At 50.7% G+C, this 27,267-nt stretch overlaps 1 protein-coding gene across 12 annotated transcripts in view; it reads left to right on the forward strand.

The window, feature by feature from the left end:
* The window catches only part of PTPRS (protein tyrosine phosphatase receptor type S), a 162,797-nt gene that overhangs the window by 125,562 nt on the left and 9,968 nt on the right, over window positions 1–27,267 (forward strand). For 3 of the 12 annotated variants that reach the window (XM_074565636.1, XM_074565639.1, XM_074565638.1), the window contains 14 exons: window positions 1,049–1,242; window positions 1,683–1,709; window positions 3,523–3,640; window positions 7,158–7,748; window positions 8,420–8,517; window positions 8,984–9,237; window positions 9,630–9,723; window positions 9,954–10,169; window positions 11,968–12,125; window positions 13,151–13,162; window positions 14,959–15,071; window positions 17,428–17,475; window positions 21,642–21,739; window positions 24,489–24,612. In XM_074565636.1, the coding sequence (XP_074421737.1) occupies window positions 1,049–1,242; window positions 1,683–1,709; window positions 3,523–3,640; window positions 7,158–7,748; window positions 8,420–8,517; window positions 8,984–9,237; window positions 9,630–9,723; window positions 9,954–10,169; window positions 11,968–12,125; window positions 13,151–13,162; window positions 14,959–15,071; window positions 17,428–17,475; window positions 21,642–21,739; window positions 24,489–24,612 (2,145 nt within the window). The remainder of the gene's footprint in view (window positions 1–1,048; window positions 1,243–1,682; window positions 1,710–3,522; window positions 3,641–7,157; window positions 7,749–8,419; window positions 8,518–8,983; window positions 9,238–9,629; window positions 9,724–9,953; window positions 10,170–11,967; window positions 12,126–13,150; window positions 13,163–14,958; window positions 15,072–17,427; window positions 17,476–21,641; window positions 21,740–24,488; window positions 24,613–27,267) is intronic. The other 9 variants (XM_074565640.1, XM_074565646.1, XM_074565642.1 and 6 more) reach the window with 8 other exon arrangements.

Here is a 27,267-nt window from a genome sequence, read left to right on the forward strand (position 1 = left end):
GAGGCAGCAAGGAAAAGAAATCAGAGAAGAGAAAACTCAGGAGCCAGTTGCTGCCAGAATTAGAGTTCTTCCCACGCGTTCCTTGTTACTAGCTCCTCTTTAAGTCAAAGTTTTGGTTAGTGGTAGAAAGGAAGAATCTCTGTTAAAGTTTGAAAAAACCTTCAGTGACTGTTAGCACAAAACAGGAGCAACAAGACTTGAATTTCCCTGGTATTTCTACAGTAAAATAAAACCAGGAAAAAATAGGAATGTGTGCATGAAGGGAGAGCACCCTCCCTGTGAGAGTGAGGTAGGACCCTCAAATACTATAGGTCAAGTAAATAATTTAAGTAAATTCCAGACTTCTCAGGCTTTCTTCCTCCATCCGAAATAAAAAGAATTTTAAGAAAAGCAATACGTTTGTCCCCATTGTGGGTCCTGTTTTGCTGAGCATCTACCCACATCCAAATGGATAGAATACCTTGCTCAGAGAAAGTATGGTTTTCTTGCAGATGAAGCTGTCATGCACTGTATTATTGTTATTATTGGTTTTGTTACTATTATATCCAAAAATCAGCTCAAATTCCATCTAAGACGTCTTGTTTCCTGTCCTGAGATAATACAGCGGCTGTAACCACCAACCCACCTGCCCTGTCTGAGAGACAAGGGAGCTCCAAGGGCAGGTCCCCCTCCGCGTCCTCTCTAACATCCCACAGGCAGGACAGAGCTTTTCTGGCTCATTAGAAATTGGCTTTCCCCTTAGAATGTGATCTGGAACTATATGATTTCTTCCATCTGAGCAAACTGGGGACAAAGGAGCCTATGGAAGAGTGGCTGGACTATGAGGTGGACCAATTTCCATGCATATCTCCGAGCCATGCGGAGTAGATCCCCTAGAATTGCTTCCCGGTTTCATTGAATAAAGGCCAGTGACAGATGATGGGATATCTGCTTCATTAAGTCTCCCTCTCCTTTCAGGGCTGATGATTCAGTGTCCCATAGGTGAAGTGACAGGCTCCAGATAGAAGTCCCCAAGTGACTCTTGCCCCCTTTCTTCCCTTCCTCGCAGTGCCCAGTGCGCCGCCTCGGAAAGTGGAGGTGGAGGTCCTGAACTCAACTGCAATCCAAGTGTTCTGGCGCTCTCCAGTCCAGAACCGCCAGCATGGCCAGATTCGCGGCTACCAGGTCCACTATGTGCGCATGGAGAACGGAGAGGCCAGGGGGCTGCCCCAGATCAAGGATATCATGCTGGCTGACGCCCAGGTAAGGACTCGCCGCCTGCGCCATTCTCCTCTCGTGGAACGTTTGAGGGGGTGGGTGCTCCAGCCACCTTGTCTCATCACGAGCAACATAGTGCTGGAGAAAGTAGATGAGTGTCTCTATGACAAGGTGTATGTTGTCTTTCTGCAGTTCATTTGCATTCCCAGACAATAGCTATTGTGGAAGAGCATGAACTGCTGTCCCAGCACTGAACTAAATACCATCCATCCGCCCTGTGTCTGGGAAGTCTTTTAAGACAGGCAAAGGCCACAGTGGAACCTACTAATTTCTCCCACTCTACTTCTTCCTTCATGCTGGCCTGGTAACTTCTGACCTTGTGTGGCTGCTTGCTCAGGGATTCCTTCCTCATGCTGTGTCTCTGTCTTTCCCTTCTTTCCCCTCTTGTATTCTCATGTGCAAAACCTCTCTTGTTCTCTGCCCAGTGGGAAACAGATGACACTGCTGAATACGTAAGTAAAAAAGTAAAAATCCTCCCATCCTGGTTCTGTCCCTTCCCTTCTCCCACTTCCTCTTGTGGTGTGATACTTTCCTTTTCCTTTATTTTTTTGCAGTGCCAGTGTGCCTGTTTTAAAGCCTGTTGTTGGCGTTCCCGTGCATTGTCCCCACCCTGTTCACTTTGCTCGGCAACCCTGTGTGATTGTGTAGTTTGTCAGCACGCGGCAATACTGCAGGGTTTTCCCCTCGGCTCTGAAGGAAAGATGAGTCTGCTGCTCCTCCAATGGGAAGCAGATGGGACGTTGAATTTGGGATGACCTTGAACATGTGCGTAAAGCTGGGCTGGTGTGCAAACACCTCTGGCTTGTGTCTGGAAAACACAGTTAGGCTGAAAAGCATTGGGTATCCAAAGCCCCGTAAGCCCTAAGCTATCGGAGCATGAACAAATGCTTTGTGCCCTTAAAGGGCCGAGATTCCTAGATACTAGTTGATACAAAGCACTGAATCGCTATTGGTGCTTTTACCTTTTAATTAGACCTTAAAATCAGCTTGGCTGTTTGGCATTTGCTACTTCTGCCAAAATGCGAAATGCCTTCTGTGATCTTACAGCTACAAAGCAGTAGGAGAAAGCATTTCCTTCTTGGAATGGCAGGGTCCCAGCGTAATGCTGTATTAAATCGAATGTATTCATGTCTCCTAGAGATTGCCAGGTGCCCTACAAAAGCACGGGCCTTCTCTTTTACAGATGGAGAAACTGAGTCACATGAAAGGCAAAGTCTCTTGCCTAAAATCTTAATAAAACTCAGTGGCAAGTGTGAAAGCAGAACAGGTTTCTTCACTTCCAGAAGACAGACCTCACTCTGTACCTAATGGCTTCCAAACTTGATCAAAATCCCGCTGTTTTGAAGTTCTACTGTTCCACTCTCTGCTCAGCTTTGGGGGCAATACAGATGTTTTCAGGACCAGCAAATTCTTCCCAAGTGCTGCCCTGAGATTGAATATTGAAAGCACGAAGGGGCAGTGGGGGTGAGGGGAGAGGGAGGCCAGAAAACATGACAACATTCACAGCTCCCTCCTTTTCAGGGCCTTGGACAAAACCCTGCTGCATATGCTCTCATCCTGTTTGATTTAGCACGGGTATTCCTTTTACAACCCAGTCCCTTGAAGGGCTGAATGCTTCATGGGGAAGGGCTGGTCCTGAGGCCGGTCTTCCAACAAAAGCTCTTGGGAGCCAGGTGTGGTGAGGCTGATAGAGGATGGAGGAAGGAAGGTGCTGGGGATTTAGCAGAGAGCTTTAGCACGCAAGCAGAGAATGTCGTCTTGCACTTTGCGTTAAAGCAATCCCTTTAATATTATGAAGGCATTAAAAAATATCTCTGAGGAGAGAAGGGAGGGGGGTAAATGGAGAAAAAAATGTAATCTCCCTGAAACCGCTGAGACCTCCTCTGAGACGGCGTAGCGAAGAGGAACACTTTGAAGAGCGCAACAGCATTTTGATGGCTGAAGCAGTTTGTGTTGAGATAGGGAATGTGTGAGAGGTAGATCTGGAAGGGAACACGTTGAACCAGGGCCCTGCAGAGACACGCTGTGTTTACAGAGGTGCTGTTTGCAGCCGGGGTGTGCGTGCCTCTCGCTGGGGGAACGTGGCTCTCATCCTCTTGCCAGTTGCCACATTTACCCGGTTGCCCCAGAGTGTCTCGTGGTTTCAGATTCAGTGAATGTTCTTGCATGCTAGGAGAGGGCTGAGACTCCTGCAAGGAGGAGAGATCCACCCGTGTGTACGTACCTGAATATTTACATCATTTTCCTTTGGAATCTCACAAACAGGAAATGATCATTGCTGGGCTGCAGCCTGAGACTGCATATTCCATTACTGTAGCCGCCTACACCATGAAGGGAGATGGTGCTCGCAGCAAACCAAAAGTGGTCACCACGAAGGGTGCAGGTGAGAGTCTTTTTCTGAACCGTTGGGATTCACCATTTTCCTAAAGCCAAGCAGTTCTTTATCCAGACTCAGCTTCTTTCATCCCACTCCCTTCATGAAGGACAGACTTAGAACAAATGCCATGCTGCCCTGAAGACAGAATTATTTCCAGTAAGGCAGAAACACCTTCATTCCTCACAGGTAGCCCTCACTAAATGACGTAATTTTCTGTTCAGCTCTGCAGAAAGCCCAGACACACCCAGAAATGCAAAAGCGGATGAATTCATTGCTTGTAATCTCTTGCGGTATAAATTTCTTTGCACCAGAAGCAAAGAGAATCTCTGCCTGGTCTGACACCGTGTAGCTTTGATGGTTGGCACACACAGGTACCCTGGGGAACTGGAGCGCCAGAGGTCTGCTGTCATGGTGTTGACTTGCAAAGATCTGAAAAGCAGCAGGGAGACAGTGGTGGCTTATACTGCCTGCTCTTCTCTTCTTCTAGTGACGCGTCTGAACATACGTCCCCTCTTTGCTCAGGACTAGCGAAGGGAAAAGCACTGACAGTATTGACCTTTCCTTGCTGGCATTTCTGGGACCTGGGCTCTCTCTGCACATGCCATCCGGATTCATTCCTCCCTTTGACCTATGCTTCATGGCAAAGTGTCCGTCAGCCATGGAGGATGCGGTGCCAAGCCAGGCTGGCAGGGCCTAAACAGACGAATGACAAAGGGCAACAGGGTATCCCTTGCTCCTCCAAACAGTTGTGCTGCGGGCAGAAAGGAGAGGTACACACTCCACCTGTCCTTAGCATCTGCGTTCCTGTGGTTTCTGCAGTTAAACCTCTGCTCTGCGGTATGGGAGGAGTTCTGTGCAGTGGAGGGAGGCTGTGGTGCCTAGACCTGCAGTTGTCCCTCGCCCAGCCCATCTCTTGTTGCACTGTGATTACCTTCTCTCACCCCATCTTTCTCGTGCTCTTTCTTTTGGTCCTGCTGTCAGATGATGGCTTTCTCCCCTGTTCATTTCTTTTCTTTGTCTACTGCCTTCTCACCCCTGGCTATTTGTTCATTTTCTTCTTAGTTTTGAGGCAGTCGTCTTCACCCTGCCTGTAGCAGCTGCATAAACTGACATCATGCCTTGTTTCTGGGAGAACATTGCTCTCTGCCTCTGCAGTGATCGAAGGCCTTTGGTCAGCACAGCGTGATTAATCTGGAAACCTCTGCTCAGGCTCTGGAGGCAGCACAGACACTCAGCCGAGTGCACAGGACAGAGGGCTCAGGAGTCCTGGCCTGGAACACACAGGGCTGGAGCCGGGGCTGCCCTCCATGCCCTTGCCTTTTCCCTGTCCTAACTCACATCTTCGTCTCATTTTATGTTCTTGTGTTCAGACGAGTGAATGGGATCTCAGCCTTTCTCTCCCCTCTTGCCTCTCCTGCCTAGTTAAGAGCGTGGTACGCAGGAGAACAGGGTTGATTTCCAGGACACCAGCTCTTGCAGATGTTACAGCAGGTTTGGATGTCAGCATCCAGGCTCCAGTCCTCACGCCTTGTAGCGCCGGTGCACTGTCAGGAGCCTTGTCCTTCACTCACCCTCTTCTCCTTCCCCCGCTGGCTTTGCCCATGTTTCTTCTCACTAGCTCCCTGGTTCTCTCCTCTTGTTTCCTTCTTCCAGAGGCTCTCTACCCTTTTCATTTTTCTTTCCCGGAGCCTTTCTCTCTGCCTCCCTCCCTTGTCACTCTTTCTTGTCACCCTCCCTCATCTCTCCCCATTAGGATTTGCAGTGCAGGTGATCAGTCACAGAGGGATGTTTTCTCCAGCACAGCCGCTATTACCCAAAACTCAATTTCCCCCAACTTGAAATAGCTATTTTAAAAAAAATCTTTCAAATGGCTCTGTAACATTCTTATCTTCTTTGCAGTGTTGAGTCAATATACCTTCTGAGAGGAGAGATTTCTTTCTTTATCATTCAGGGCTAGGGGCTGAATTTAAATACAGTAATACATCCAATTTTCTCCTTTACTGTCCAAACCAATTGCAAAATAAAACACTTCCCCCCCCCCCCGCACTTTCTTCTCACCTTTCTTCCAAACAATATTTGTTGTGCAAATGTAATATTTTCAAGCTCAGCTGATTATAGTAACATTTGTGATAAAAACCAAAACATAAAGGTAATGGCATTGTTTTTCTCTTTAATGTGTTTCTTAGGCATTTCCAAGGGAGGGTCTCCCAGCACTGTTCCCTAGCCATTCTTTCACAGTTTGAAATGAATAAAGCATTTGTTTCAGAGACAGCCCCTCGTCCCCGTGTTCAGATGTCAGTCGATGCAGCAGGCAGGGTGGTTTCCCTGGTTTGACTCTGCCAGGATCCCTGGCACAGGCAGCATCCTTCCCTGCCGGCCCCCTCTCGCTTCCTTACCCGCAGTACAGCTTTCCAACTCGCCCGCCCTCGGACTCGTGCTGCGGGAGAGGGCCGGGATTTCTCCTAACTCCCTTCTCTCTCCTTCTCCTGTTCAACCAGAAGAAATACCGAGGAGGAGAGAAAGAAATTAGATCTCTAATAGTGGAGTTGAGCGTAAATGACGCGTGAGCTGCTGGAATTAATGCTCTGGTTTCTCCAGCTTCAGGATCCTCTGGGCCTACACATGTCATTTAACTGTGGCTGTGGGCTCGCTTAGCAGTCGGGCAGTGCCAGGGCTCATTAGCCAGAGCCACGGCACTGCTGAGCTCCTCCAGTATCGCCCCAAATGTGGAGGAGCTAACTGACAGGAGGGAGCTAACTGAAAACACACCAACGCTCGCTGTCTTCTCCCTTCCTCTAGAGGAGAGAAACTGCGCAGAGGAAGCAGCGACTCTCCCTGCCCTCTGCCTTGCACAGATTTTGGGCTCTGTATGCTTCCTCCTCTCTGTACCCAACTGGGTGATCAGAAGCCTGCCAGACCCGCTGAGCTGGCCTCGTGCCTGCTGCTCAGGACCTGGGGCTGCCCAGACTCCTTTCCCATCCTTCATTACTTCACCCTCAGCTGCTCTGGACTTCCCAGCCTGAGCCAATCTGTTCCAGTCTCTTTCTGCATGAGTTGTGCTGTGTAATGAAGACAGAGAGAGGCCGGGAGTTTGGGGGACACCTGCGTTTGTTCTTCCCTGCCCTGGGAAGCAATCTGCTCGGGTGATTAGGAGAGGAGGCTGGGAGTCGGGACTCCTGAGTTTGTTCTTCCCAGCTGTGGGAGAGTATGTGGTCCAGTGATAAGGGAGGAGCTGTGCACGCCGTTCCGTCCAAGAAAATAAGTCCAGAAATGTGTCAGTACCTCACAGCTGACACCTTGCCAGTGCACCTCATTTCCTCAACTTGATAGAGACCATCCGCCTGTACAGCGGGTGGGTAGCAGCGGCTGGGTTTACAAGGGGGGGATACACTACAGTATACAGTTAAACTGAAACCTTGTCACAGATTTGAGGAACCTGTTGCTGAAGCTTAAGAGTCTTTGCGTCTCCTCACCAGCCACCCTGTCCCACCTTTGACTGAAGGTACTTTCTCTTCTCTCCCAGTCCCAGGGAAGCCCATCCTCTCTGTGCACCAGACAGAGGAGAACACTCTTCTGGTGAAATGGGAGCCTCCGTTGGATGCGGAAGGCCAGGTGATGGGCTACCGGCTCCAGTTTGGCCGCAAGGATGTCGACCCCCTGGCTACCTTGGAGTTCACGGCCCTGGAGGATAAGTACACCGCTCCTAGCATCCACAAGGGCGCCACGTATGTTTTCAAGCTGGCTGTGAAAAGCCGGGCTGGCTTTGGGGAGGAAGCTGTGCAGGAACTCACCACCCCTGAAGACATCCCCAAGGGTTACCCCCAAATCCTCGAGGCGAGCAACATCACTTCCATGTCGGTCCAGTTTGGCTGGCTCCCCCCCGTGCTGGCCGAGAGGAATGGAGCCATCGTCAAATACACCGTGGCCTACCGGGAAGCCGGTTCTCCCGGCAACCCGCTGGAAAAAGACCTGCCCCCCTCCCCAGAGAACTCGTACACCCTCAACGGCCTCAAACCCAACACCGCCTATGATGTTAAAATCCGTGCTCACACCAGTAAAGGCCCCGGGCCGTACAGCCCGACCGTCCAGTATCGGACGTTCCAGCTGGATCAAGGTAGGACTTACGGTTTCTCCTCCCTCTCTCTCCTTGTAACCGGGGCTGGTGCCGGGAGGCAGAGAGCTGGAGAGGTCAAGCCAGGCTCAGCCAGGCTCGTGAGTAAATGCAAAGCACTCTGGTGTCGCACTCAGTCCCTCAGCTCCTCTCTGCCTTGCGTCAGGTAAGTCCCTTTTACCGCTTTCTTCTAAGTTAAGTCCGGACACCCTTCTTTCACTGGCACCTGAAGTGAGGGGCCAGTCGCTATACAGGTGGGAAGAGCATTTTCTTCAGCTTTTGCAAACAGCCAAAAGAAAAGAGAAAAATCAAAAAACCTCAAAATGTGACCTGGGATGGGTTTCCTCACCTGAGCATGCTCAGAAAGCCAGCACCTCGTTCCTGCAGCAGCCACCCAGACCCAGCAGTGTGTGGGCAAAGCCACGCACCCTCCCTCACCCCTCCCTGGGGTTAGGCATGGGGGCAGGGAGCACTAGGAGATGGACCTTGGCAAAACTCAAGCAAAGTGTGGAGGAGGGAGCAAGCCCTTCCGTTCTTGCAGCGGCAGCCAGACCCAGACTGGCAGGCCCTTTTGCCAGTGTCTGACATTCTCTTCTTTCTCTTTCTTGCTCTTCCTTCCCTCTGCTGCCTTTTCTTCTCCTTTCTCCCCTTCCTCCTCACTTTTCTCTCAACAGTTTTACCCAAAAACTTCAAGGTGAAGATGGTGACAAAGACATCTGTCCTTTTGAGCTGGGAGTTTCCTGAGAATTACAATTCTCCCACCCCATACAAGGCAAGTGGAATGGGGGAGTCGGAACTGTGTTTCTTCCCAGTTTCCTGGGAGTCTTGTCTGCCAAAAGAGGTAGGAATTCTGGATTCCTGCCTCAGATATGAGCAGATAATGGTTAATCACTAGATAAAGGAGGTGGGCTGGAAATCAGGGCTGTTGGGTTGCATTCTCACCTCTGTTACTAAATCATTGCCTCCCGAGGCAAGTTACCACAATTTTCCCATTTCCAGATAAAAATGTCTCTTTCCAGAGAAGTCACAAGTCTTTGCCCTGCATCTGCCTTATGCTTGGGGACCTTCTTGTGCAGTGGGCACAAGAGACAGACAGCCCCCTGCTCAGAGGTGGGTGGAGCCCAGCAGAGCTGAGTGCCCCATGTTCATTCAAAGCCACAGGGAGGAAGGAGGTTGGTTGCTTGAGCAGTATCAGCCTTGCTCATGGTACAACTTTGCTGCCTCTTCACCTCCCACAGATCCAGTACAATGGGTTGAATGTCGACGTGGACGGCCGTACCACCAAGAAACTCATCACCAACCTGAAGCCCCGCACGTTCTACAACTTTGTTCTGATGAACCGGGGCAACAGCATGGGTGGCTTGCAGCAGAATGTCGCTGCCTGGACTGCTGCTGACATGTTATCAAAGAAGCCAGAGGTGACCCACAAGCCTGACGCCGATGGCAATGTGGTGGTGATTCTCCCAGATGTGAAGAGCTCCGTGCCTGTCCAGTAGGTTTCTGTTAAACTGCAGATGTGGGGTGCTCAGTTTACGTTTTGGGGGTCAGCCCTGATGGCTGGAGTCCACAGTACAGACGCGTGAGGGCAGGCCTTGCCTGACTGTTGTATTTTGGAGCCACTTCCCAGAGCTAACGGGATGCCAAAGAAATGCAAAGGGAATAAATAAGGCGACATATCGTATGGGGCTGCCACTGAATCCAGGCTCGTTCCTGGAGCAGCAATAACAACTGTGCTAAATTAAAAATAAGGGGTGTGCTGGGTTGGGCCAGTGGGGCTGTTTGGGCAAACCTAGCCTTCCACGTTGGTGTGTGCTCTCTCTTCTTCTGTGGCTCGTAGGAGGAGATTCATTCCTTCTGTTTCTTCTGATTATTCCCAACTCCTAGGGCTTACTACATTGTGGTGGTGCCTCTAAGGAAGTCCCGGGGAGGGCAGTTCCTCAACCCCTTGGGCAGTCCTGAGGAGATGGACCTGGAGGAGGTGAGTGTGGGTGAAACCAAAGCCAGCTGTAGGGAGAGAGCAAACAGCTCTAATGGATGGAATGGTGACCTGAGACCTGGGAAGGGTGGTTTTAGCGTATCTGTGATCCATGTTTTGATTTAGCTAAGATGAGGCCAGTCTGAGTAGGATGGTTTGGTTCTCCTTCCTTCCTGCTCCCTTGATGGTGCTAAAGGCATTCAGGGCTCAGAGTGTTCCTTTGCTTCCTCCAGCTTGTTCAGGACATTGCCAGGCTCCGACGCCGAAGTCTACGTCACTCCCGACAACTGGACTTTCCCAAGCCCTACATTGCTGCCCGGTTTCGCTCCCTCCCCTCCCACTTCATCTTGGGGGACATGAAGCACTACGACAACTTTGAGAACAGAGCACTGGAGCCAGGGCAGAAATATGTCATCTTCATCCTGGCCGTGCTCCAGGAACCCGAGGCTGTAAGTGCTGCCTGCTTTCTCTTGCGCTCTTCAGACACTTGTGCCCCTCTGTCCTATCGACCAGAGACAGCAGCTGCTCCTCATGAGCTGCCAGAAGCCCCGGTGCCCTCCTGGCATTCTCCATAACTCTCTTCCACCAGATGCCAGAGCTTGAGGGTGTTTTTTCTTTGTAAAGACCTTCCAGTCCAGCTGCGGAGCTTTTGCATGTGGCTTGTTGGAGCTGTTTGTGCTTGTGTCTGCGTGCAGCAAATGTGCTCTTCCAAGCAGACAGGCTGATGACACGGGCATCTTGAGCACTGCTTCTGCATTTTGCCAGTCTTCGTAGCAGGACTGGCTACGCTTCTGGCTGCAGATTTGCGTCCAGAATGGGGAGTACTGAACTATCCACTCAGGACTACACTCGAGTTCGGAGATCGCTAGGTCAAACCCCTTCACAAAGGGTAATTTCTTGTAAAGGCTGTCCTTGTATTCCTTAGAGCAATGACCCTAGACGTCCTGCTTTGAGAACAGCATGTCACACACTCTGGACATTACTAAGTTCCCCGCCAAGCAGAGAGGGGAGCATTTTTTTATGGAAAACTACATGTGCTCTCTGCTCTTTTTAGCACTTCAGCACCTCTGCTGATTTCAGTGGTGCTGTGTTTGGCTTTATGAAAACAACTGTTTTAATATTTACCTGCCTCCTCCCTTATGCACAATAGAAAGCAGCCTAATACTTTGTTGTTTTTAAATCCCCCTGTGGAGTTGTAGCAGGGAGCTATTTGAAATTAAGGGTTTTCAGATGGTTTTTTTTGCCAAATAAATACTTAGTTGTGTATTTGATATTAAAGGATTAGGCTGACACGCTTCTGAATGGGTTTCTCAATCGGATTACTGCAGCTTGTGGTAATTTCTGCTTTAGAACAAGGTACTGCACGCTCGCTCACAACGGCCTGGATTCGCAGCAGCTCCCAAGTATGTAGCAGCATTTCAGTCTTGCTGAGAGCTGATAGAGTTCAAGGACCTAGAGCCCAGATCTGCTTCTCTTGTCCTGTCCCAGACTTTTCTCTCAAACCAGGGCACGCTGCTTCTCCTCAGCACATTCTAGTTCTGTAGTTCCTGCGTAAGATGGGAACGTGGCCTTCCTGGGGTGGGGAGAGCGTAGCACTCACGAGAAAAAGCAGGCAATGCCCATTAATTAGGACTGGTGAGTTTTAATGTGCCTCTGATGCTCCTCAAGAGCACAGCTCACAGCATAACGAGCAGAGGAGACATATTGCATTTTATTAATTTATATTTAATTCTAACGGTGGTTTTTTTTCAGTCACCAGACCAGACTGTTTCTAAGCGTTAATTCTTGTTTTAATCCCTTCCCTCTTTCTCTGTAATCCCATCTGACTGTCAAAATCCAGATGGTTACATGAGAGCTTGCAGAAAGTGTTTGTGGCAGCAGCGAGGGCTCAGGCACATGGTGGGACCGAGCCACAGTCAACTGGTTTTCTAAAAGCGCCTTCTGGGCTGTGAGATCGGGTGAGCCGCAGGCACGAGGCAGTCTGCAGCTTCATGTGGATGCGATCTTTCAATGGTCTGTCTTGACTGGAGCTTTGGAGGAGGAAGATACCTGTCACATGGGTGCTCACAGAGCAGAGTTTGTTCTGTAGATTGAAGAGGGCATTTTCTCTGTTGTTATTTGGATTGTGCTGCAGAGAGCTCGCATCCTCTCTCGCGATGTCTGTTTTGGAATGCTGTATGCTTGGCCATTGTTTTCAGTCCCCATTCCATCTCTGAACTCTGTTCCACAATCTTTCATGTCTTACAGACTTTTGCTGCTAGTCCTTTCTCCGACCCTATCCAGCTGGACAACCCCGATCCACAGCCGATCATTGATGGAGAGGAAGGGCTGATCTGGGTCATCGGCCCTGTCCTGGCCGTGGTGTTCATCATCTGCATTGTCATTGCCATTCTGCTCTACAAAAAGTAAGAGATGCTTCTTGTCCAGATCTGTGACCATTCTGGATGTCCCCAACTCCAGCCCCTAAAGGGAGTTTCCTGCTTGGTCCTGTAGTTGTCAGCTGAGGGAAAATCCTTCCACCTGCACCAGAGAGAGGAGCTCTGAGGCAGAAATGCTGAAATGGAAGGGTCTGACTGGCACAGGGGCGATTAGCAGTGGGGTGCAGGGACTTGCTGCTTCAGAGTCTACCCCACGGCACTCTCAGTAAAGCTGTGCATGTCTATAGACAGTGTTGTGGCGTATGTGCAATGAGTTTGTCAGGCCTGTCACCTCCTGAGGAGCTGCTCATGGCCACAGCCTCACCCTCCTGTGCCCTGTGTGTGTGTGCACACAGTGGGGGTGAGGCAGAGAAAGCACCTTTGTGCTGTGGATCAGCAGAGACCTCCATTGTTCCCAGACTGGTTTTCAGATGGAGCTGGGAGACAAGAGCGACAGCAGTACGGATGCAATGCGAGTCTGAAGGAGAGAGGAGGGAACAGCCCCTGGAAAAGTCTCCCTTTTCCTTGCCTTTCTGAGCAGCTCATGGCGTGTGCATGGGAACGGGTCCCCTTGGGCACACACAGGCCACACTGTGCGGTGAAAGGGGACGGGAGAGGAAGCAGATGCTGAGCAAAACAGGTCAAGAAAAGTGGCAGGATGGCCAACGCAGGGGTGTCCTTAGCTGGGACATCTAGTGCCTGGGCTGGAGGCAGCTCTCTTAACCCTGCTCCATCTTTCATCTGCACAGCTGTGTTGCTTGTGCACATGGGTGTGTCTTTTGCGTCCCAGCACACGTGAAGCTGCGGCACACACAGGTGCTCTGGGGTCAGGGACTCAGGTGCTCCCTGTTGGTGTTCATTAGCACTGATCCAAATGGGTAGTCTTTGCTGGTCCCATCTTCCACCTGTGTTACCAGGGTCAGAGCTGAGAAATGCTTTCCCCTTTCTCTGCAAGTCCTTTCTAACCTGAACATTTGTCTTGTCTTCTCTCCACTTACTGCTTTCCTGGACAGCAAGCCAGACAGGTAAGAGCACCAGATTTGCCATTTACTTAGGTTCTTTCTTGCTGGCCTGGCTGTGCGTTAGGTGGTGCTTACTGGCTGTGGTGATGGGGCTTTGGTGGTACAGTTCCTACCATGAGGTCTGTTCTCACAGACACCCTGCGTCAGACTAGCACGGGACTGTGTTTGATCAGGGCAGAAAAAGCAAAGAAAGCCCAGCTTTCTCCTGCTTGGCCATTCCTAAATATAATGGCCCTTTCTCAAGCTGAGCAGCAGTGACAGTAAACGGCTCATAAAATGTTGGGTTAATGGAGCAGAGAAACACCCATTTGTGTTGCAGTCCGAGGTGATCACAGGTTTTCTCCATGTCTGACTGCTCCATACCCGCTGTCCCTGAGCCACTGCCGTACTGGACGCAGAGTCTCACCAGCTGAGCTGGCCTCGCCACATTGCAAAAGCTGTTCTTGCCCCATCAGCCAGGGACTTCTAACAGAGTTCGTTTATGACTGCAAAATGAGACTTATTTCAAACCATTTCCAAGGCTGGGAGAGCTTTCACTGAAAGTAACTGATGGGTTTAGCCAATGAACTATTAACAGCAGTTTCAGAACTGCGGCAAAAATAAACTACTCCCAAACTGCAAAGTGGTGTAATTCCAAAAATGCTGCCCCATGCAGTGCTGGCAGGGCTCATGCCACTTCTTCTAGCTATTAATGACATTAAGAGACAGCTAAAAACGTACCAAATAACCTCCTCTCTGCCTAAGTAATTGCCATTATTGCTGCAGGCATATTATTGGAGGCTTCTGTGCAACCCAAGCAGGGGAGGTGAGGATCTCTACAGCCACATTGCTAGAAGGGCTAGGACAACATTTGCAAGCCTCAGGGTCTGGGTACACGTTCTCTACCCGCTGGAGAAGGTCTGCTCCCAGCAGCTCGTCACTGTTCCCTTGCCAGAGGTTATCACATCTTCAGATCAGCACTGGGCTTTGCTTCCAAATTCTTTTCAAGGAGAATGAGCCAGGTCAGCAAAGACTTTTCGACTGCCTCAGCTAACCTAACCCATTTTGAGCAAAATATATCAGGAAGCACTTACATGTGCAGCTCAGCTGGCAGGTTGGAGTGGGCTTCAGCGTCTGGCAAGGAGGTGAGACACATCTCAGCAGGCACAGCTGTGATGGGAGAGGATGCCTCTACACTCTTCTTTGAACCTAGATTTTTAGGGTTCTGCAGATCAAAAAAGGTTGAAAACCACTGCTCTGACTTCTCTCTCTGCAGCTAGGCACCGAGAGCTCCTAAACAAGCCAACAGAGCAATATCAGTACTTTATGTCCAAGGTCACGGCCAGGAGATTCTGTACTTTTCCAAATGATTATGTTGGCTCTGGTTCTTTCAGGCTGAAAATGGCTCAGCCAGAATTGGAAGGTTTGTGCTTGCAGAGCTCTGCAGAGTTCAGTGGAGGCTTGGCTGTGCAGGGAGGCTGAGGTGGGAGTTCGCAGCACCTCAGCTGCTCCTTGCTGCCTGGCTGTCCTCCTGCTGTGAGAAGGGGGAGCTTCCAGGCTTGTCTGAAAGCTGCTGAGGGGCTGCTGGGCCATTGTAAACCCATCAAATACAGCACTGACGAAACCTTCCGAACCCCGTGCCTTTTCTGATGCTTTTTATGTAACTTACATCCTTGGCTGCCTCTGTCCCTGGCTTCAGTGGGAGCTGTGCTCAGGTCTGAACACGGCCCGAGGAGCTGAAAACACTAAAAGGCTCGTAAGCTAAGATGCTTTGTCTTTTTTGTTTGTTTGTTTCTTTTTGTTTGTTTGTTTGTTTAAAGCAAACGGAAAGATTCAGAGCCACGGACAAAATGCCTCCTGAACAACGCGGAAATCACCCCTCACCACCCTAAGGACCCTGTGGAAATGAGGCGCATCAACTTCCAAACTCCAGGTAACCGGCTGCAAACCAGCCTTTCTCACTGGGAAGGCAGGAGCGGAGCAACTGCCCTTTCCTCAGCCCCTTCCTGCCTGCGTGAAAGTTGCTGCAGTCTTTGATACCCAGAGCTAACCCTGGATGCAGCCAAGGAACCTCAAGCCTTGTCTATGCCAAGCGAGACTGCTGGAATAAACCTTTGCTGCGAAACCTCAAGGGCCTTGCGCAGGCTGTACCCAGCACCAGCAAGGCAGGAAGAGGGGCTTTCCTAGATACTCGGCTAAATTGGTGCATTCTGGGCTAAGTACGCAGCTGCAAGCGCCGTGGCCGTGCCAAGCTTGCCTGACCACCGTACGCAGCGCCTTGCCTCGCGCTGGGAGATCCCCAGGGGCGGTGGAGGTGACACGTGGTGGCTGCCCAGCACACCCTGCTCCAGCCACATCTGTAACTGGCACTTTCTGCATACGTGCCAAAACGCTCCGGTTAGGAGCCAGGCCTGCCCCGTGGGTTGTGCGGAGAGAGAAGGGCGGCCAGTTGCTTCGCGCAGAGGAGGCGGCGTCTCCTCGCTTAGTGCAGACGCCATCACTGCGAGCAGCTGCCGAGCTGGCATGTAACGGCACTTAACTCCCGGGCAGAGAGGCTCCAACGCACCCTCCTTTCTGTACACCTGTGTCCCCATCTACATGCATGTCTAAGCTGCCTGCATGGCACTTCTGCAAGCCACCACTGACACGGCCCGGCCCGAGCACGTCCTCGCACAGACAGACACTTGGCGATGCCGAACGGTGCCTGCGAACTGGTACACACCTCTGCCTCTGAGGTCCTGGTGCCTGAGGATTTGGAAGGGAATTTATTGTGCTTTTTGGGGGCTGGCTGTTGTTCTCAGTTTGTTTGTATTTTTTTGCTGTTTTGTGCTTGTTAGTAATGTTTCTGCAGCTCCTGTTTCCCCTTCCCATCCCAGTCCTGTCCTTAGCGTTGTCTGAGTTTTCTTAGGGTGAGGTTGGCAAGTCAGCAAGAACCCAGAGGGCAGGGGTCTTTGGGGGGAAGCACGAAGGCAGCACTGAGCTGAGGGTTTCAGATCAAAAAGAGTTAGGAACAACCCGTTGGTAGCAGCCCAAGCGTAGGCATGACTGAGTCTCGGCTGAGGGATGGGAGCGGGTTCAGTCCAGCATGGAGGGATTGAATGCAGAGCGGGTCCGCAGCAATTAGGTCCCTAAGTCAGCCCTCACTTAGTGGTGCTCTTGGAGGAGAGTCTGAAGGTGTTTGAGATCTTTTGAGTGTCCCCAGCTGCAGCTCAGCAGCAGTTTGCCTTTGTCTGGGCTCAGTGTACGTACTGGGTGCAAAGAGGAGCACCCTTTGGGAGTGTCCGGGTTGGCTTCTGGGTGCTCCATGTGGTGGCGTGAGATCCAGGAGAAAGAGCTGCACTCCCCCATGTGAAACCTGTGCTGAGATAAAGACAAAAGGTTGTGGCCGTCCAGCTTAGCCTGGGAGTGCTGTTTCGTGTCCTTCCCTTGCTGGGTGTTTCTCCCTGTCCCCACAGGAGAGCGGGGTCAGCTAAGGGCACTTCCGAGCTTCGGTTGACGTGGCTGATATCGGTTGACGTGGCTGATAGATGAGTGAGTCTGTCTTCCATTGACCCTGCTGTTTCGGTCGTGCTGTACCTCTGAATTCTTGCTCTAAGAGGCTTGTGAAAGGTAGCTAAGACACACAAACCTGCCGTTAAGGCTCTGCTAGGCAAAGGTCTGCGGATCTCAAAAGACTGCCTGGCAGATGGCACAGAAAGATGCTGCCACCTTTTCTTTAGAAGTTTGTCTAGCCAAGAGTTTATCTAGCTATATAGTTTATTCTGCTATATAGTTCGTAAAGCAGTAAAAGGTTTTAAAGGATTTGGGAGAGTTGGTCACCTGCCTCCCATGGAATTTTGCAAAGAGTTGGGTGAAAATGGAAATGGGGGAAAAATCAGAGCTTGAAGTGTGTTGGTGGTGATGGAGAGATTGTGGTGCAGTTTGCAGGGGAAGACTCTGTAGGTGCTGTCTGAATTAAAGCCATATGAATTAAATGTATCGTGGTTTAGAGGAGGGTCTGTAGGCTCTTCTCCAGCCAGATGACCCAGGGCCCAGCCAGCAGAGAGTTTTGTCCTTGTCCCCAGCAGCAAAACAGAGGGGGGATGTGGGGCTGGGAGTGTGCGTGAGCATCTGTGCAGCTCAGAGAGGGGAAAGCGTAGCACATCTTGGAGATCCTGTCCTAGCCTAATCAGCACAAAAAATAACTTTCTTTTCCTCTTCAGATTTATGTTGGGTTTTGTTTTTTTATTAGCATGAAATTTTTTAAAAAGTGTATATTTTATTTATTTATTTTTTACTGTTTTCTGCAGATTCTGGTCTGAGCAGCCCTCTCAGTGACCCTGAGTTTGACTTTGAAAGTTAGTTCCTGTGTGTTTTTGTTCCTGTTGGTTTCATTTTACCCCCCCATTATTATTTTTTTCTCTTCTGTCGCTTTCCTTTCCAATTCTGTTTCGTTCCTGTTATTTTCTTTTTTTTTTTGCCAAATTCTCTGTATTCCTGCGGTGTTTGCCCATCTCATCCCTTTTCTGTGCCATCTGTTTGTCTGAACTGCGCTTCCAGTTTTACAGTATCAAATAACGGGCCTTTTGCAAGCCGAGGGTAGGAGCAGCAGCAGAATAGAGCCCCTGGTAGCAGCGTGGGACACTGTCTGTCCTTCTGTGTCTCTTTTGCTGTCTCAGGAGAAAGACCTGGGTTTCAAAGCTGCTTTTTCTGCCCATTGTCAAAGACGTTTCATTTCTGAAGCTTGGCTAAATGTCCCTCGTACTCATTCGCTGGCAGAAAGCGATCTTTTGTGCCCCGGTGCGTGAGCGTTGTGTCTGTGCGTGCCTGTGTTTTTGTGTTCATGGCTTCGTAACGTGGGGAAAGAGAAAACCAGAGCTGCAGCTGACGATCCCCTCGCTCTTTGGAGAGAGCCGCGCAGGCACCTTTTCATGGCAGACGAGGAGAAGGGCCGTTTCCCGTCTGTGGCAGTGTCTCTTCCTTGGCACCGACTTGTTCCAGGAGCACAAAGACCAGCGGCCTTTCCACGGTCCTCCGCACCCCCTGGGTTTCGCGCAGGGTGCCATCCAGCCGCCGGGATTTTGCAAGGATACATGGGCTCTGGCCCATGAAACAGATGTTAGGGTGACGTTTCTGGCGAGTTGGCTGCTGCACAGAGAATCAAGTCTTTTGTGATAAGATTAGAGAGATTCAAGTGATTGAAATGTTAGATGAGACCGGCTCTAAAAGACTTCATCCCCGTTAGAAGCCAAGATCCCAGCTTTGCTGGGTGGGTTTGAGTTTTGGGGATTTTTTTTATGCTGGGTAGGGAAATAGATGTGAGGCTTTAGCTGACAAATGTGAAGGATCACAGATGCTGCTTGTGCTCAGAGAAGATGTGAGGCTTGGGACGTTTTTCTGAGCAGTTTAATGCAAATATTGGTCTCTTTGGTATAGAATACTCCTGTCGATACTGTCCCAGTCCACCTGCCACCTCCTCTCAACCCCCTTATCGTGACAGAGGGTGTTTGTGGGGGTTTTGAAGCCACGCTGAACCTCAGCCCGCGGCAGCGGTCCCTCTGCCGCCCTCGCTGCTGCAGGAGGTCTCCCTGGGTGGCAGCCCCGCAGGTAGCCGGGAGGCCGCTGAGCAGAGGAACCTGCCAGCCATTTCCCTTCATGTCTAAATAAGAGTTATTGAATTAAAGCAGACAAAAGAGAAGCTGCTGCAGCTGACGCAGCAGCACGGGCTGGTACCACGGGGAAGTACCGCTCCTGGCCTGTTTAATGTCAAACCCCTCCTGGGTCTTACTGGGAACCCCGATGCACTTGGCATTTTGACCAGGAAAGCGTTTCTCGCTGCAGAGGTTTCCGGTCGTCTTTTATTATAAAGAGCCCTAGAAATCGATCTGACAAGGAGATTTCTGTCTTTAGCAGCAGCAAAACAAGGCAGGTTCCCATGTGCTCTCAGCCAGTGGCTGTTTACAGCGGGGTGGAGGTAGGGGCAGCGTGTTCCCCAGCAAAGAGACAGAGCTGGTTTTAAGGAGCCGGTCACACTGAGGATTTTTCCTGGAGCTTTTATGAAGGAAATTTGCGAAGTGCCTTCAAGGGGAACGTGACTTCTCATTCCAGATCGGCACAGCGGGCCTTTCCCATGCAGCCCACTTGCTGAGAGGGAATGACACACGTTGCTCCATGACTTCTAAGCCAAAGAGAGTCTGAAGGCTTTTTTTCTTGCTTGCTCATTATTATTAGGTTTTCTGATTGTCTTTTTTTTTCTTTTCCCTTTTAACCTATGCGTTTACCATTTGGGATTTCATTTATGGCACTGTGTTTCTAAGCACGCTTCAGCAAATAATCCCTGGCTTTTTGCAGCAGACGGGTGTTGGCAGCTGGGCTGAGAGCTGCCGGGCTGCGCCCAGCCCGGGGGGAAGGAGTCAGCGAGGGGGTGACCTGTGCAGGTCTGGAGATGGTTTATGGAGTTGCCAGAAGTTGTTCTGAGTAGGGTTTGGCTTTGCTCTAATGCTACAGCTCAAGATGTGTTTGCTACCCTCTTCAGCCCTTACTTTCAGAGGCAGAAGGACAGACACTGAGAAAATAGTTTATAATATTGGTTTGGTCTCTGATCTCCGGCATCTCAGCCAGTGTGGTCTCCTGTCCCATGCGGGCAGAGAGAGGACCAGTTCCTCCGAACGCCCCCAGTCCGCATCGGTTGATGTGGTGGACGGCAGCCACCTTCCAGTACAGGGTGGGAAGCAAAGGAGAAATCCTTCTCTGGGTTCAGTGGGCTACAGGACAGCAAGAGACTAACCGTGAGGGGGGAGAGACTTGCTGCCCTGATGCTCAGCAGACTAGAATGGAACCAGCGCAGCCTCCAGAATACTTTGGGGTTATTTTTGTGGGCTTTTTTGGTCCACTCCCCCCACCCCCTTCTACTTTCAGCCAGACTTCCTTGTGCTGAAAACAGATGTGTAGTTAGCTTAGGAGAAACCTTTTGGAGTGGTGGCTCAAATCCCCACTCTGTGGCAGACTCGTCCTGTCCCCAGGCCTGGGGGAGGCAGCATCTCTCCAGAAGTCACTGTAAAACTGAGGATGTCATGCTTGCTTTGCCATCTGTGTGCTGAGTTTTCAGAGTATCTGACCGTGCTGCTGCCACCGCCGCTGCTTTGTCACACACCAACACCCACGGGGCTCGAAATTCTCCCTGGCTTCCATCTCTTCTCCACTCCTGTCCTTCTCATTGGGGGCACTGCCCAGGGCTTCTCGGCATGCTGCTGTCCTTGCCTGTCCGCTGTTGTTCATAGCGGGATGGATTGGCTGGCAGACAGCATGGGAAGCCTTTGGAAAAAACATAATCCAATGCAGATGAGCAAAGCACGGAGCGCTTTTCCACCTCGATTTGTAGTGTAGCTATTTGAGATGATAGGATGGGAAGGATCCAGCTGCCCCTCTCAGAGCGGGATGTGCAAATCACACTTCAGACTGAAAACCCAGTCTGCCTCCCCTGCTCAGCCCCATTCGTGGCCGAGATGTGCCTTCAGCCTGACCAGTCTGACGCAGCGTGGCCCTCCCGCCACCAGGACGTCTCAGAGAAGAGTCTTGTTCCCTGTCTGCCTCGATACGAGTCCCCGTTCACGTCTGCCTCAATACGGGCACAACTAAGCGTTGGGGCGAATCGCAAGGGCAGCAGGTAAACCAGGGTCATGAGGCATCCATCTCCCCAGCAAATTGTTTCCCATCCCCCAGACTGCAAAGGGTCAGAGGATCTTTTGCCACTCCGTCACAAAAGGTAATGACGCCCCCAGCAGAGACTGCGACGGGGTCAGTACAGCCTGCCCCGCCGGTGGAAGAGGGAGGGTGAGGACAGGGCAGCGCTGGCCGTCCGCGGGCTGTGCTGGAGGAGGAACATCACCCGCCGGCCGTGAGCGGGAAGATGAGCCAGTGCTTGACATTTCCATACCTGGTTGCGCTCTTGGAGCGGTGAAGGTTAGACCGCTGCGTCCACGAGCTCACCGAGGAGCTTACAGAGCCAATACTGTGCCGAGGACAGTTCCTGAAAAGCCTCCCCTGCTTCCCCCCATCTGCATTCCCCTCCCCTGCCCCCCATCACCATGGTTGGCTGGATCCCTGCCCCTTCTCCTCTTTTGTGTTGGAGTTTGTTTATGATCATTGCGGGTGCTGTAACATTTGCTGCGTAGGTTCCTCTGGCAGCGTTTGCTCATTTTAAGTCCACTATTGGAATCGCTAACATGCATCTGCTCTTCGGATTTTCCTTTTTGTTTTGCTCTGATTTACACATTGAAAATGGGGCCATCATGGGAACACTCTCATTTTACTGTTTTTTTTATTTCCTTGATTTTTATTTTTTACTTCCAAGGACACAATTTCGAGCCCTGAATTCTTCTCTTCTAACCTCCCTACTTTCATTGCAGATCTTACATTGTAATTTTTTTTCTTTTCTTGTTTCTTCTTTCTTATAAAATGCGCAATGGTTGTGAATTTTAGCTATTATTAAATGAGATTCTTTTCCTGCTGTCTTTTCTTTTAGGTATGCTCAGCCACCCACCAATCCCCGTTTCCGAGCTGGCTGAACACACAGAGCATCTCAAAGCTAATGATAACCTGAAATTGTCCCAAGAGTACGAGGTATGAGCAAGAGTGAGTGTTGTGTGTGGTTTTGCAGAGCCAGGGCATTAGGAAATGCAGACAGGCCCTCATCCAAATAAACATAGCTTCATTTTAAGGATCCGGTTAGTTGAAATAAAAAAAGCTATTTATGTATTGAAAATTAAGTACTTGCTTAGTGCTTTGCTAGGTTCGATTCTGGACCATAAAAAAGAAAGAGGCTTGGTCTGTGAGCCACTCCTGCACAAAGAGTGGGCACCTCGGGCAGGGTCCGAGCTCCCTTCCTGAAGGGGAGGCATTTCTGGAAGATGACTGCCAGACCGATGGGATGGGGGGTTGTTCTTGGGGGTGCCTGTGTCTTGCTGCTGAACATGGAGAGGATCAAGCCAAGGAACGCGATACCCAGTTTTACGTAGCTGAAGTTAGGGGAGGTGAACAGGAGGTCCTCCACAGCTGACGTGATCTGCGGCCGTGGGGCTAAAGCTGAGAAAACAGGATGATTTGTACCTTCCTTGTCTTGTCTGGGGGTTTTGTGCTCATACTTTCTCCTTCCTGCTGATGTTTGGTGACTCAGATGGGCTCCTGCAGGTGACCAGCTGTGGCTCCTGGATTTGCATTTCAAATGACAATCCCAGACTGTAAAATTCCCACCTTGCCGGGACTGATGGGTCAGGCCAGTCCCAAGGCAGGCTGAGGGGGGAAGGCAAGGAGCATCACAGCCCCCACGTTACCGCTGCCACTAGGTAGCACGGCATCCTTGCCGCCAGACAGGGAAGGGCTGAGCGCTTGCACAAACCTGCTCCTGTCCGCTCGCCGTGTTGTGGGTGCATCAGCGCTGGTTAAATCCCAGTGCGAATGCCCAGTGCTGCTGGGACCATCGGTATGCGGGTTGCTTTCATTGCAGATTGAACATATGGTTGAATTTTTTTTGTTGTTGTTGTTCAAAGACGTAAAATGCCCTGATATTTTTAGACTAATAACTAGTCTAGACTGCCTAGTTCTGTTTGCAGGCAGAGAGCGAGGGGATATTTTCTGAACAAAGGACTGGTTCTGGGATGCGTTCTCCCCGCTCTGCCTTGCAGATGTCGGCATGCGTGAAGCAGCCCTGTACTCGCAGCTCCGCATCCTCGGAGGGGAGGCGGCGCGGTGGAGAAGGCGCATTTGCTCTGCTGGGGTCTTTCACCCCACATTGGGGCTCGGGGGGGAGCAGCAGCCTGTTAATATGCTCAATCCAGATTTCAAAGACTGATTTGCATAATGCAATATCCCAAGTGCCCTGGCTTCGTTCCAGCACAACCTCCTCTAGTGGGAGAGCCAGAGCTAAACAAACATCGCTAATGAAATGAACGCGAGGCAAGATTAGAGGGATAGAGAGCAAACAGACACATTACAACAGTATAAATACCCATTAGTTAGAAATGCTCTGCAGCGAGAGTGCAAGGGGACGTTTGTGTCGGTGGGTTTGTACCAGCGTTGCCACCACCACCGGAGCTGAGCCATGCCCGGGGAGCTCTGGGGTCGGTGCCGGCGGGGGTCGGCGGGTGCCTGGCAGGGACTGACTTCTGCCAGCGCAAAGGGACGAAGCTGGGCGGGCGTCTGCAGGCCCCTGTCCCCCCCCAGCCAGGATGGCAGGAGGGGAGAGGGAGAGCGAACAGCGAGAAACAGCTCAGCACGCTCCTGCCAAGCCTCCAATTGAGGCAAACCCCTAGGGTTCTGCAAAATGATGAAGGAATTAAGCCCTTGTTTTATTTAATTCTCTGGCTGAGGATTTAGAGGTAAACGTAATTAACCTAATTTCCATATCTGGGACAGCTGGACTTCAAGAAAAAAAAAAAAAAACAACCACCAAACCTGGCGTAAATCACCAGGACAGGCAGAGAGGATTTTTCTCGCCAGTGCATTTTGTTGTTTACTGCTTCATCCCTTCTAGGAAAAGGCCACGTTGATTCAATCTCTTCGGGCCAGGGTCCTTACCCCTTCTCTGTCTGGGGAGATGCGCTCGTCCCACCCTGCAGGGCAGGCTGCACCCCGAAAGGGTGCTGTCCCCGCACCTTGCACGGGGAGACCTTCGGCACCGAGCCTTTGTGGTCCCAAGCAGTGCTGTCTCGGCTCTATCTAGAGCAGCCCGGTCCCTTCCCGCTGCCTGTGACAGCAAGGGTTTTCCCTTATGTTTCATATCCCGCGTGCACACGTTGTTATAAACCTTGTCCTAGCTTAAGTGTCTTCTTCCCCAGGTACTAGTACTCACCACGACACTGGTGTATTTATGCTCTCTTAATCATTGTTTAGTTTAACCATGTGCAGATTTAGCCTCTTCATCATTTCATAAATACATCCTGATGCGATTGTTCCTGCTCTCTCCCAATTGCCGGCCATTTATCAGTGTCGGTACCGCAGGGCTGTAACTAATCCAGTGCAGCCTCACAAAAGTACAGTCCAAGGCCTCTGTATTGCAGCCTGAAATTGCTCTGATGCTTTTGCCACCGGGTTGCACTGCATCATGTCAGAGGGAGAATTATCTCAGGTGCCTCTCTGGGGGTGCTTGTGGCCAAGCTCACAGCTTGGAGATGGGCTGCGAGCACCCTGTGGCACCGGGCTGGGGCTTTTCCACAGCAAAGATTGGTTCTTGAGGGCAGCAAACGGTGAATGCCGTGTTCCTCAGCTAGATCTTCAGAGCCATGATCTGTCCCACGCAGAACAAGGTATTCAGAGCTTCATTTGCTGTTTTTCTCCTCTCTGACTCTTCCATTTTCTTTCCCAATTCCTCCAGTCCATTGACCCTGGCCAGCAGTTCACCTGGGAGCACTCCAACCTCGAAGTGAACAAGCCCAAAAACCGTTACGCGAACGTGATTGCCTACGACCACTCGCGCGTCATCCTGCTGCCCATTGAAGGTACTGTAGCATCTCTGCTCCTAGGGGTTAGCGCTGGGCTGAAGTTGCTGCAGGGAAACGTATTGCACACACTCTTCCCCCGTTCCTGTTACCCTCTATTTATGTTCTTCTCTTAACGTCTCCCTGGGAGTTTAGCAAGCAGGAGATACCTCTGTAAACCAGGTATTTGTTAAATTCTGGTGACTGACATATTCCCTGGAGCTGCAGTCTCTCATTTCAAGGGCTGGTTTACCAGGAAGCTGTCTTCCCTTTACTTGGAGATCCCTGCTCAACACATTTCTGACTAACGGGAAGATTCAGACCACATAGTGCTTCAGAGAGAGCAGAGCGGGGCAGTGGGTGGCAGGGATTGTGGAGAGTATCTGTACGGCAGATGAATGAGAAGTAAGCACGGGGCTAATTGTACAAATGTGAGTGTCAGCAGCATAGCAAAGATGTGGCTGGCGAGTTGTACAGACATAAAGATTACTTGATATGCAGCTCCTGCTGCAGTCCCGGCCCCTAAAAGGCTACGAATAAGAAGGGGTTAGTGTTAGCCTGGTAGGTCATAAATTGTTTCCTGAGCTTCTTATGTGAGTGGTGGTGCAGTCTGAAAATTTACATTAAATTTCACAACTCGTGGCTCTTGACAGAGTTGCGCTGGTGCGCGCTGGGATAAGAGGGGCTTTTGGTGGAGAGGAGACGGAGTTTAAGAGGGCACTGCTTTGGTTGCTGCTGACAAGATAATATTTGAATTTCGTTGTCTCGGGTTGTGTGTGGCTGTGCTGTACGGATGAAGCATTTAAGGCCAGTCTCGCATTGCCAAGAGCTGATCAGCTGAGCAGAGAGGATGTGGGACGTCCTAATAACGCCTGGTGAACATAAAGGTTAATTCAGGAGCCTTCGTGACAAGGGAATTGCTAGAATAATCCCCCTCTGCTGAGGTGGCTCTGAGGGACGCAGGGAAGTGGAAGAGCTGTTCCTGAGGTAACAACAGATCACGGTGATTTGCCAAAAAGCTGCACAAATCTGGATTGGTCTTGTGTGCCATTAGAGGATTTTAAACATTCCTCATTGTGAAGATGACTGTGTTCTGGCTTGTTTTGCTTCTGAGATTAATATTGTATGAGCCAAGGAAAGCGGAGTCTTTTAAAAGTTGCCTTGTCATTCAGGGGGAAAAGAGGAGAGCGCAAGTGTAGAAATGAAGGGCGCTTTGGGCTGGTCCTGGCTCTTCAGAAAGCAGAAGCAGGGGCTGGGCGCAGGCAGCCATCGTGACTCTGCCCGGGCGGCATCGTGAGGGACTGATGGTGCAAGTGCGATGGGCCAAGGTTTGATTTTCAAGCATCTGAGAGGTTCTGACATGTCTTGGCTGGTGCGTTCCTTCCTGCCAGGCTGTATTTTATGCCGAGGGCTGGAAGATGAAAAGAGTTGGAGGAATTAGTTGTTGCTTTCTCTTTGTTTTAAATCTGGATTTGTCAAGGCTGCAGATTGTCACCGTCTGCTTGGTCAGGAAGAAGTAGTGGCTTTAATTCCATGACTTCTCTGTAACTGGGCCTGTCACACAGCGGAATGGTGCAGGAGCTCGTGGCCACCATTTTAAATTACAGAGGGGACCCGAGGGGGCTGGAGAGGAGATTAATTCCGGAAGCTCAGCCTTGATCACGTTCTTCCTGCTGCTGCTGCACAGCCTCCTTCCCTCCCGAAATTTCAGTTTGGGATGGAATGGGGGCAGGGAACCCTCCAGAAATTTAATCAAAAGCCATTTCTACCAGCAGCTGAAATTACCGAGTACCCTTGAGGACTGGCAGGCAATTCAGCGTGGATTGCACCTCGCCAACAGGAGCAGCAATGTCTATTGCTACAGCAGGAGGAGGACTAGCAACCCAATTTCATATTGGTACTGCTCCCCACCCTTGGCTCCCCCTCGAGACACGAGTTAAGCGTTCTGTACCGAGTTAATCATAGGTTAGCAGAAGCCTGCCAACCTTGCCAGCCGCTCGACGGTAATTAGGAACGGGCCAGATCGCCAAACAGCGCGGATCCTCCGTGCCAATCTCGGAGGCTCTCTAAAGCTGAACCTGAACGTCAGTGCTTGCCAGTGTCCATTTTAACTTCAGAGCGGTTTTCTCCCGCCATGTCCCAATCACCCTCTTCACGCTGGCAGCACCTCCTGCCATTCATATCAAACCCCTCAAGCAAGGACACAGGCAAGCAGCTGTAACTCAATAGCCCGTAACTCATGCGAATAGAAAAAAACCCACTCCTAAAAATGACAGCGGACAATTTAAAGCAAGTCAAAGCCTGTAATTTCAAAGCCTTTACTGGCTGAATCAAGCCTGGTTTTATTCCTTACTTTGTCCAGCTGTAGCTCACAGCCTGGGATGAGAGTGTGGACTGCGCAGTTGCATCGACCAGGTGCGTTTGCTGCCGGACGCTGGGCGTTTTGGGACAAGGACTTGGTTGTGTCCTATTTGAGAGCAGTGAAGCAAGAGCCCTAGGCCAGGACTTCTGCTCCTGTTAGCAACACTAGCAAGAACACCATGGTTTCAAGGCTTGGTGTTCAGTCTCTTTAATATCTTTTGCAAGAAGTTATTTCCCTCCCTGCAGTGCAGACCTTCGAGGCAGGAGCTTTAGCTGGGAAGCACTTGCAAAGACCCTGTTACTCCCAGCTGTGAG

Source organism: Larus michahellis, chromosome 23, assembly GCF_964199755.1.
Source record: "Larus michahellis chromosome 23, bLarMic1.1, whole genome shotgun sequence".
NCBI classification, from domain to species: domain Eukaryota; kingdom Metazoa; phylum Chordata; class Aves; order Charadriiformes; family Laridae; genus Larus; species Larus michahellis.